Source organism: Colossoma macropomum, unplaced genomic scaffold (genome assembly GCF_904425465.1).
Source record: "Colossoma macropomum unplaced genomic scaffold, Colossoma_macropomum, whole genome shotgun sequence".
NCBI lineage: Eukaryota > Metazoa > Chordata > Actinopteri > Characiformes > Serrasalmidae > Colossoma > Colossoma macropomum.
This window is the reverse complement of record NW_023494794.1, coordinates 13,618,320-13,629,809: the sequence shown is the minus strand read 5'-3', so window position 1 is coordinate 13,629,809 and position 11,490 is coordinate 13,618,320. Positions and strand designations below refer to the sequence as shown.

General features: G+C 36.4%; 1 protein-coding gene across 2 annotated transcripts; it reads right to left on the bottom strand.

Moving 5' to 3' along the window:
* Positions 1-68: 68 nt before the first annotated feature.
* si:ch211-202f5.2 (uncharacterized protein LOC795181 homolog) lies at positions 69-4,721 on the bottom strand. 2 transcript variants are annotated; one of them, XM_036580293.1, is made up of 3 exons: positions 4,437-4,721; positions 858-1,065; positions 69-353 (listed from the first exon to the last, which is right to left on the bottom strand). In XM_036580293.1, exons 2-3 carry the CDS (start codon positions 1,059-1,061, stop codon positions 69-71), a joined length of 489 nt encoding a protein of 162 aa, XP_036436186.1. In that variant the 5' UTR covers positions 1,062-1,065; positions 4,437-4,721. The 2 variants fall into 2 exon arrangements, with proteins under 2 accessions (XP_036436186.1, XP_036436187.1); XM_036580294.1 differs by having other exon boundaries at positions 858-1,062.
* Positions 4,722-11,490: the final 6,769 nt, after the last annotated feature.

Sequence of the window (11,490 nt, the reverse complement as noted above, 5' to 3'; positions counted from 1 at the left end):
ATCCTCTACTACTCTATAAACGGGAAAGGTATGTCACCGTAGTGTGCAATACATATGTATTATCGGATCTAACACCACCACCAGCAGCAGAGCAGACACCGCCTACAGCAAGGACTCCTATGGAAACGGGGCTCTGCCAGCGCAACATTGGCCCAGGCGGAAGGAGGCTGATCTGTGATTGGCTGTTTAACGAACGAAGACTTGGTCTGCAGTTGGGTTTTCTGAGGGCTGCTTCTTTGGTTCTCTGCCTCGGCTTTGATGCCCAAGAAAGCAGCCAGATCCAGGTCCAGGCCAGTGGCACCCCCGCGAGGCAGAGGAGTATTCTGCCGGCACTGTGGACAAGGAATCCATAACTAGAGAGGAAAGACAAGAGTTGGTTAACCACTTAAAGCAAATGCACTTTAACTTTTCAACAGTGTTAAATGTAGAAAATTGTTTTCTTTTTGGCTCTTTCGGTGTAGCGCTACTGCTTCTGAGTGCTGATTGGTTGGTGAGCCCATCAGCTCATTGAGGCACCATTATAAAGTCCTATAACTGGAGTTCAAAAGCGCTCAAAAATATGAGCTTGCTTATGAAGAGGTTTAGGTCACTTAAGTGACTTGGATGGAAATGACAAAAAAAAACGTGATTCTCTAACTACTGAGCCCTGACCCATAGGCCCATAAAGCTTAAGCAGGGTCTCCAGTTGTTTTAAATCTGTTATAACATTAAAAACAAGCAGACAATGAACATCGGGAGTGGCATGAGTGTAGTTATGCAAAGGAGTGTCGTGTGCAAATAGAGTGATAACAAAACGTGTCAGTCAAAATGTGCTAGATCCAGTCAACTCTCTGAACTGCTTTTGTTGTGTTTCTCACCTGCTCGTTGATGGCCGTATCCAGTCGCCGCAGGCAGGCCTGACAGAACGTATGGCCGCAGTACAGCTTTCGCGGGAGCCTCTCTGCAAGGTTGTAGGCGCTGTAACAGATAATGCAGTCCAATTTGCGACTGTCTCTAGAGGGCTGGACTTCCTCATCAGCCTCTGCTGGAGCCTCTGACACTGGGACCTCATCATCCGTCATTCTGCTGATGAAACATATTTACCTTTATGGATTTAGACTTACATAATTACAGCGCTGACCGTTTCAGCCAAAATCACTTCATATCAGGGCCGTTTCTACCTTGCTATACGCATATATATATATAACTTTACAGGAGAACGAAAAAACATACTTTTAATGTAAGTCAAGGGAACCAGACTTTTTTCCAAGTCATTCTGGGTCGTTTCTTTTAGTCCATTTATCATGAAATTACAATACAATACAATTACGTACAATGTGAACAGACATTTTCAGATTATGTCAAAAACTGAAAAACGTCAAAAATGGTTTCTGTTTCTGTATCAGTTTTATCAATCTTCAGATGAAGTTGGTTTTGGGTTATAACGTTATCTTCATGTTAAGGGGTAGGTATGGATGTATTTTGTAGGTTTTTATATATTATCTTAACCATGGTGTTTTGTGTTTAAGTTAACTAGGTCAGCATGTGGCCTCTAAGACCTGATTAAACTGGCACAAGAGCACAAATCCGAAGAAATGCTTTCAAACAAGTGATTCTGATTGTTCTAAAGCTTAAAAATCAGTAACTAATGTTCATTAAATATCGGTGAAGCAAGACAGAAGTGCACCTAGCCTAAAAGTTATGAGTAAGCAGCTGTGTATAGCATTTATGACTTTTTGCCTCAAACGTGGTCAGTCATGTAATTCTGAGTTGTAATTACTTGTAATTGCTTTTAAGGTTTTCATTACATTGACTTAATTATGTTAAATGATAGAAACAAATATTCTGAGTCACACAAACACACACACATGGGTCATTCTACAGAAACGTCACTTTTCTGTCTCTCCATAGGAGTCATATGAAATCATTAGCTAAATGAGAAAATTTCTTATAAGTTATAGAAAGACAGTGGATTTACCATGTACTTTTTCATAGATCCTCAGAAAATAAGTAAAAGGAAGTCAAGTGATGTCATCAGTGTAATCTTTATTTCAAAATAAGAGATTTTTTGTCACGTGGGAACACCAGTGACACGACTCCTGGGGACCACAGCTTTCATTGTATATTTTATAGTATTTATTTGGCATTTGTTTTCTTTGTCATTTAATTTATATATTCCATAGTCATGTATAGATTATTATAGTTAAAATAGCAGAAAAACATGTTTTTAATATGGCAGGTGTAATTGTTAAAATAACTTATTGTTATGTTTCAGTAGAATGATATATATATATATATATATATATATATATATATATATATGTGTGTGTGTGTGTGTAAATAACTAAACCTGCATGCTCTACAAACATCTGACTTGTGGTCTTATGAACTTGAACTAAAAAATAAATTATCTTAATTATTTTGAGTTTGGTTTACACTTTACAGACAGGTTTTTTTGTTTACATTTTGTTTCCTCTCGTTACTTGTATTTATTATCATTATTCCCTCAACTTTTATTAAATTTAAATGCTAATTTCCGTTCATTGTTGCATACAAAATAATGACAAGAGTGGTGGGGGTCCCAGATGTTTAGACATGGCCCTGCTTAATATGACTGACAGATTGACGATAGGATTGGTAAGTAGATAGATGCACTATACACACTATACTCTATAGGTAGATAAATACACTAGATAGATACACTATGTCCAAAAGTTCAGAAGTGAAATCAAGAGTATTAATAGGGAATTTGCCCCCCCTTTGCAGCAGTAACAGCCTTTACTGTTCTGGTAAGGCTTGATGATGTTGGATGATTAGTTCTGGATCACCACTTCAACTCATCCCAAATGTGCTGAGTGGAGCTCCATCACTTCAAAGAACACAGTTACACTGTTCCACAGTCCAGTGCTGGCTGGGGGGCTTTATACCCCTCTAGAAGACGTTTAAGGTCAGATGGTGATCTTAGACTCATGAGCAGCTGCTTCAGAGCATCCAATTCTATTGGTAATGCTTTTTTATGAAGATTACAAAGCTGTTTTTGCCTAATTTAATGTCTTTGCCAGTAATTGGTGCATCCTACAGTAGCTGAATTCACATATTAGAAGGGGTGTCTGAATACTTTTGGACATGTGTAGATAGTGTAGATAGGTAGTGTAATAGTGGGACAAAGAAAACAGGACATTACCTAACAGATTACGCATATGTACACAAATACATAGTGCAAAGACATCAGCACACAAACAAATGCAGAAGTAAACACTGACTGAGGCATTCATATTCAGTGGCGCATGGGATGCAAGATAAAAGGCAGCCTAAAGTTGAAAAATGAATTCACAAAGAAGCAGTTAAAACACTGCGTAGTGAGACTATATACATGATTCCTTTAAAGGCTTATTTGGGAGCAATATTATTAGTAAATGATCAGTTTACAAATATATGCATATATACAAATATAAGCCCTAATATGTCCATAAAGCTTTTTTTTAGGACAAAGCTTCTGTCCTATTTTGTCAGTTGCCAGTTTCATGTTTGCTTAATTAGTGAGTGAGCCTGAAAGCTGAATCCTTGGTGTCTGTTTACTAGTAGTCTAATGAAGATACAGTAGAGAATATCTTTATTAGTTTATGGCTTAAGATGTTAATAAGGTAGTTTATTAGTCCATAATGATAACTATCTTGCAATGTAGTATAAAATACAAGCTTATTAAATTATCAAAAACTCTAAGTTGTTTATCCTTATAAAACTTCATGAAATATTTATCATGTGCTATGCTTAACCATGAGAGATGACCAAATTAAATGTAATGGAAAAAAAAAGAGTTGACGTACATGTTGCAGTCATATTCCATTTCTGTCCACTCTAAGCACTACAAAGAGTTCAATTAATCTCTAATCAACTTCAAATCCTGTGCTGTTTCTTCAGAAGACTGGATGCATACACAATAATGAATCACTATTTTTTAACTTATTATGAGATAATTACTCTTGCCACTCATAAGCATTTGTTTGAAGTTCATTGACAAATTGACCATTATTGACAGTTATTCGTTTCTTATCAATAGACAGTTACTGTCTCTAATTTTGAGATTTTTGTACTTTTTAAGAAATAATGCTTGAAAAGTACAATTGTCTGCCAAGGGAATAGAGAAAACAAGATGAGAAAAATGACTTAAAACAAGTAAAAATGTCTAGAAATAAGTGAATTAATCTTGTAATATTTGTACACCAGTTTCAAAATAAATGAGAATATTAGATATTTTACAAGATCTAAGATTATTTCAAATGCCAAGGTTATATTTTTTTTAGCTTTTCTTTGTTCCGTAATAGCCTTTTAACCATCATTTTTTCACACCTATATTTAGGTGAATTTTTCTATTTAACTGAAAAAAATGAAACTGGAATAGTGTTTCTGCTGAAGAAACCCTTTACTAATCTTTGTAATGAGGTTTTTTGTCTTACCTCTCAGTATATAAAGGTTTCTGGTAGTCCTTTGTAGTTCCAGGAGTGATACTCCTCTCATGGAGCCATCCATATCAACACAGATAGCTGGCTAAATTCACTGTCCACTATAGACCAATTCTTCTTGTTTTCTTCAAGTGTTCCAATCATGTCTTTACCAGCTGGTTTAACACCTGTTTACATACACATATGAATGCTCACAAACATATTTTCCAAAGACATATTCAGTCTGCCTTGGCTGCCTCTGTCTTCTTCCAAGTAAACTCTCTTGAATAGAAGATAGTGTGCGCGTCCATGGTCTTTAATATTTAAGGCCACCTGTTGCTGACCACCAACGCCTCACACACACACACAGAGAGGTTGTGCTTAAAGTTGGTTGGGAATCAGAGAATTATTTTGTTTTTTAGTCAGTGGTACAGTGATGTTTTTCACTGCCTCTTTTCAAAAGGACATTTTTCCTAGAGCGGCACTACAATGTTAATTATGTGTTTGTAGAAACTGTTCATTCTAGCAGTAAAACTGGTCCACTAGTGCTCTCTTAACTGGTACTTTCACAGAAAGAAAAACATCAAAACTGAACTAATAATCAGCTGCCAAGAGTGTAACACATGTCTGTTGTCTTATATATTGGCTGTCTAAGCAGGTGAAAAACAAGACCGGTTCATATTACAACAGTGTGTGTGTGTGTGTGTGGGAAGGTGGGAGGTGGTTGGGGGAGTGGGGGAGGAGGGGTTGTGCCACAGATGCTGTTACCTCTGCCAGTTACTGTTCTGGGGTCAGATTTGTCGGTTGGCTCATTCCACTTGAGCCTAGTGTATCTGACTGCAGACCAGTTTGCTTGGGGAGGACAGTGGATGATGGTGGGTCTATCAACTTACAGCTGCTACAAAAAGGGCCCTGAAACCTGAGCTTTGTCACCTACAGACAGCTTGTCATCAGCATAGACCTGCCAAATAGGGCTAGAGGCCCTAATCACCCCTGCAATGAGGATATGGTATGTCCCTCACAACTTTATAACTATTATGGGTCAGCACACAGATGCCTAGGAGAGGGGATTTGTGAAGGGCAGCTCATTACATGAAAATGGAAGTGAGGCAGCTCGTGTTTGCTGTCTAAACAAACCATTTGGGATTAGAGTCAATAGTGTGGTTATGTTCTTTCTGGATCTGTGTTTACCTTCAACAATATTTAATCAGATGTAGGCCTGTCACAATCATGAAGTCTTAGCTGACGAGTGAATGCCATATAAGTAACTGTAATTAAGGATTTAATCGTCTTTTCTTGTTCATTGTATGCAGCTGCTAAATTACAAGCCCAAAATGGCAAAATTAGCTGATCAGCTATCTTGCTTCCTAGTTATGTTTTCTTGTACTCACATAAAACGATACCCTACACTGTTGAATGCATGACTTTCACACTAATGTCCACAGTTACACAGAATCAGGTGAAGATGCAAGCAAAGCTAGTTTTATTTTGTTGTTGAAAGTGAAAATATAAGCAAAAAATACTTGTTCTGCTAGCATACATGCTAAAACTGTTAAAATGAGCAACAAAGCTAACAAATAAACACACTATACTCATGCTGCCCTCTAAACTTGTTAGAGCACCACGTTAGAAGTTAGAACTTTTCTTGTTCTCATAAGACCCATGATCTGTAACAATGAAGCATTTATTCATTCTGTTATTTACACTTATTTGCCTCAACACAACCCTAACTTTCTGCTTTTTGGTACAATATGATAGTGAAATGATTTTTGGCATAATATACCTGAGGAAAATGATTGCAGTCAGCTTAAATAATTGCTATCATCTCAAATAATTTTGATTATGTAATAAATGTGACAGGTGTCATCAGACAGATCCTGAAGCCCTCTCGGTTAGCTATGTCCAGCCATAGCGCTAGGGTGCTTATGGTTATGCTATTGTTTTGAAATTGGACAAACAAGGTTGAAAAATGATATATTATTTATACTACTTAATGATATCCTGCTCTAGCTTAAAATTCTTTATTGAGTAATTAATTTGGCTAAAGCTTTGCACAAGCATTTTGCCAATGCTCAAACGAGTACATGAGTAGTACTTGAATATATGAGGACAATATGTATTTATAAGGTGCATATATAGAAAAAAGCTTCTTGTTTTGATTTTCCTGTTTTTTTTCTTCTATAGTGGGCTATGAAGCTTTTAAACCACTAGATTGCAGCAAGGGTTGTGTACAAAATACACTGACACACATAAATATTCTTTTTTTTAAAAAAAGAGGAATGAACATTTTTGAGAGATTTGCTTACTTATGCTCTTGGCTTCATTTATATATAACATGAAGTAAGGCAATCTTAGCTGTTAGCAGTAAATTTTAGGCTTCATTTTGAATCTGGATGGCCTCTAGTTGAACGTTCAGTGCTGTCCAGAATATTCACTCATTAACATTCAGAACTTCCAAAAGTGCACGTAACAATATCATTTGTTATCATTTGTTTACACCTTTAGGTACATGTGTATATCTATGTGTGTATGTATTAAAGTTTATTATATTTGCAATTAATATTATTATATTTGTATTAAATAATAATCATATTTGTAATATAATATTAGCCTGTAATTTAATATGTATCCAATGTAATGGATTTTTAAAAATATATTTTTATTTTTTTTTAATATTCTTAAGTTTTGTAGTTGTAATACAGTATCCAGACTTGTACATCATTGGTTCTCATCATATTTTACATAATTTTAATTATTTTCATGTGTTTTTTTGTTTACATTTTACTTCAGGTTCGATATTGTTTGCATTTTTGTATTTTTATTTTTCTTTGTACTTCTGTCACTCTTTAAGGCAGTCACTTTTCTGTCACTCTTTTGTCACTCTTCTGTCACTCTCCATTGCTGACACAGGTGTATATATAGTACCAGTATAAGTATCAGCCTATACGAAAGTAAAATAGATAAAAAAAGTAATGCAAATGCAAAGTAATTTTACAGTAACACTGTAAAAATCCAACTCGCTAAATGGCAAATTCAAAAAAAGACAGGTGGCCCAACTTTCTCATGATTTGACTGCAACAACAACGTGTACTGAGTTCATGGCGTCTCATAGCAGACACATTGCATCAACCGACAATTTTAAGTTGATACAACGTTTTTCCATGAGTTCTAGTTCACGGGCAGGTTGTTGTAGCGTCCACTCATTCTCTATAAACACGGAGCTATGTAATGGAGTATATTAAACTCAGTGTTCAAAACTACACATAGGAGTATTGTACATTCTCTGTAGCTGGACTGAGTATATTTTCCTATAGTAGGCTGACTGTTAGCTAGATAACGCTAGCCAATATGCTAATGCGCTAATAACCCAGCTTACATTAAGAGCTCAGCGGCTGAGCAGCAGTTTTGGCTAAGAGTTTTGGCACTCCGGAATCGGGGCGGACATGGATGAGGCTCGTCAACTGATTCTCAGCAAAAAATAAAAGGGCAGATTCCACTCGTAGTGAGGCTGACTCTACCCATACTGAGGTCTGAGCTGTCACCAACGCTCCACCCCAGAGGCAGGAAGTCAGAAATTTACTCAAACCTAATCCTATGAATTATTAGTGTTAAACTCTTCATATGTTAAAATTAAAATGAGCATTGTTTTTCAGTTAGCTTGCCATTATCTGCTGTATCTGCTGAGGTAGCACCTTTTTTAGATTAATGTTTGCTCTAATAAAATAATGAGAGAAAAGTTTCTTTAAAATACTAGTTTGAATTTGGAATGGTGTCGAATTTATATTCCATTTCCAGTTTGTGCAAGCTTAGCTAACATTAGCAGGCTAAGTTAATTGCTCTGATGGAAGACCGGCTCTAACTCACAATGAATAAAGACTCAAATCTGAGCAAGAGACTTCAAGTGACTGGCGTTGGAGTGACAGAAAAGGAGAAACTAACCAGGTTCTGTGATGTGTGGGGTTGTTAGCTTGCTGGCTAGCAGGCTATGGCTTTACACACCACAGACCAGGTTTAATGCTTTACTCACATGAGTTTAGAAGATAAAACAGAAGTCTGAGCGAGTTACTGGTGCTGGAGTTACAGTTAAAACAGTAAGTTATTACTTTGACTGAGCTGTGATCTGGTAACTAGATGCTAAGTGACTTAAAATCCTGTATCAGACTAAAGTTTATGAAATCTTTGTTCTCTCTTCTATTTATGTCACTGCCTTAAGGCTTAGCCAAATGTGTACTGTTCTTGTAATGACCTCCGCATTTGCTGCATCTACCACCAGCATTTCTCAGAAATGGAAGCAGCTTTATTTACATTTCTTTCTCTAGCCTGTTGCTGGTTTGTTTTTGTAATTTTTTTCTACCAGTGTAATCACAATCACCCAAAATAAATATATCTGTCTTTGATTGACATGTTTTTTTTTTTAACAAAATGTGATCATGAGTATGTCCTCTCTCATGATTGATCATTGACTGACTGTAATAACCATTGGGAAAGAAGTTTTGTAACTTTTTAAAATGTTTTCCCCTGGTGGTGCATGCTTATACATGAAGACTCATCCACTCTCTGTGAAATTCACAGTTTTAAAAGGTAAAACAGGCTTTTCACATGAATCATGTGGATCCACTGAGTTTTTTGAGGGGGTGGGTGTATTTAACAGAGCACACATTGTATTTCAGTTTCATACTATTTAAAATAAACATATTGTGTCATCAATGAAGCTGAAGCTGGCTATTTAAATATCCTCAAATTGTAGAATGAAAACAATGAGATTTAAGGTGATTTAACTGAAAATTTGAAGAATAAGAGAACTGTGGCCTCCTGCTTTATTTAAAATTGGTAGCTTACATTCCTAAGTAACATTCTACAGTGTGGATCAGAGCCTGCCCACTCTTAAGGATGAAGATGACGTGAGATGTTGGGTATCTGCATTTGACCTCACTTATAGCAGATTGTGTTTTCTCATCTTGTCACCTTTTTCACTTCTCACTCCTCTCAGGTTTTTAATGACTAATATAGCTGCTTCCATGGTGGATCCCCATCTTCTACAACCGAACTTTAAAGTATAAACTTAAATAAAGTCCTGTTTCAGTGACTGTGTTTTTCCTCCACTTCTAGGCCCCCTCCCTCCCCCCACAATGCAGCTAAAGGAGCCTTCTTGCCATGAGTTAACAAAGTACAAAACTTATGAACTTGATTAAAAGTAGAAATTATCTTTATAAAATATGACTTGAGTTAAAGTAAAAGTACTCTATTTATGATTTTACCTACAAAAGCTCTTGTTTTCAAAGTCAGTGTTAATCATGCATCAATGTGTTGAAACTCTTACTGGTTATTTTTTATTTTATTTATGTATTTATCGGTAAAAGTCATTGCAGTCGAAAATGGAAGGTAATAATGAAATAAGAATTTAGTATATAATGAATAATGAATTGTGTTTAATACAATCATGGACATTAACTAACAGTTGCAGTTATATTATTTTGATAAATACTTTTTGTTAAGGAGGCCTGTGTGGCTCCTTAACAGAAAGTATTCATCAACATTAACATTTGGTACTATAATTTAGAAGCAAGTGCTCAAGTACAAATGTTGAGTGAATACCTCTACTGTAAAAGTAACATTTAACCAAAAGTATTTCTGCTTTTACTCACGTTTGTAACATTTGTCTTACACAACAATTAAAAATCTATGTACTTTGTCCACACTGCTCCTTGCTGACCACCTAAGCCCAGAAGAGGTAAGGAACAAAAATGTGTTTGTATTTTTCAGGTATGGAAGCAACAGAATGGATTTGAGAGGATTGAATGCTTGTACATGTTTAGTTAGTCAACAGAAATATGCCTATATCTATTTCAATTGTTAAAGTTAGCATTTGAAACCTTTACCAAATGTTCTCTCTTCCTACAGATAGCCATCTGGTTCATTTCACATATTTCACTATATATTTTACTACAAATACTGCCAATATTATGAATTTTAAAATGTATTTGGAAGCAGTGCTTCCTGCAAGGCAGCGCAACTACTGCCCTCCCCACAGACTCCATAGCCAACCACAATCCAGAGCCATATAGAGAGAGAGTTGCGTCAACTCCGTTCACTCCAATGGACCATTTTTTTACAGCAGTGGCGGATCATGGAGCCCCTCAATAGTTCCCGGAAGTTAGCAGCAAATACTAACAGCGCGGCCGAGTTGCAGCAGAACAGACCGGTTGTGATGCACTTTAAAAGAGTAAAACAATTAACTAAAGAATCAGATTGTATATAATAAGCACATCTGAATCAAATTAACATGTATATTAAAGTATGTCAGTGGATTATCCCCGATTAAATTAGTAGATTTAAGGAACATTAACAGATAACAGATTAGGCTAGGGTACTGAGTAAAGTTAGGAACCCATAATGTTAACCATAAACAGCCTAGTAATGGTAAAATCCCTGCTCTTAATGTCATTTCATCCACCGTTGTTGAATCTTAGAAAAGGCTTCTAAACGTGATTTTTCACGGGGTGGGTGGGAGTTAAATATTAGTTAAATATAACATTGGAGCAGAGCTTGTAGAGGGGAGGAGGTGGAGGAGATAAAATGAGAATATCGTTATCCATTTCGGAGTACGAGCTAATGTAGGTTACACAATAAAAAGAAAGCTATTTTCATGATACGTCACTACTGATACGGATGTTGTGGTTAAGTTGATTTTGGATTAATGGCAAGAACCACGGGGGGATTCAACTCAGCCTAAAGACTCCCTACAATAAGACAGCACCCCCACCCTGCACCCTGAGTCTCAACTCCCTGGGTTTTGCAATTCTTTACCTGTTCCTTATTTTTTAATAAATAAAACGTTAGTAGTGGCTTTTGTTTGTGAAACGTATGCAATGTCACGTTGTTGTTGTAATCTTTAGTGATGGTAAGTAATTTAGCAGTTTTTTCTTCTCTCTGTGTCAGTGGAGAAACCAAACATTTCACTCCTTTCTCCGAGCGACTGAAGCATCTCCATGCAGCAGAGCAAACCATGGTGGGGACTATATGCAAGGACAACATAGAGAAAAGGGCACAGACAAACTGCCTGCCAGGC

What these genes read in the sequence shown, in the direction of transcription:
- si:ch211-202f5.2 (XM_036580293.1), bottom strand. Translation starts at nt 1,061, where the DNA reads ATGACGGATGATGAGGTCCCAGTGTCAGAGGCTCCAGCAGAGGCTGAT. An exon ending in ATACGGCCATCAACGAGCAG is followed by an intron (nt 354 to 857) that starts GTGAGAAACACA and finishes TTTCCTCTCTAG; the next exon opens with TTATGGATTCCTTGTCCACA.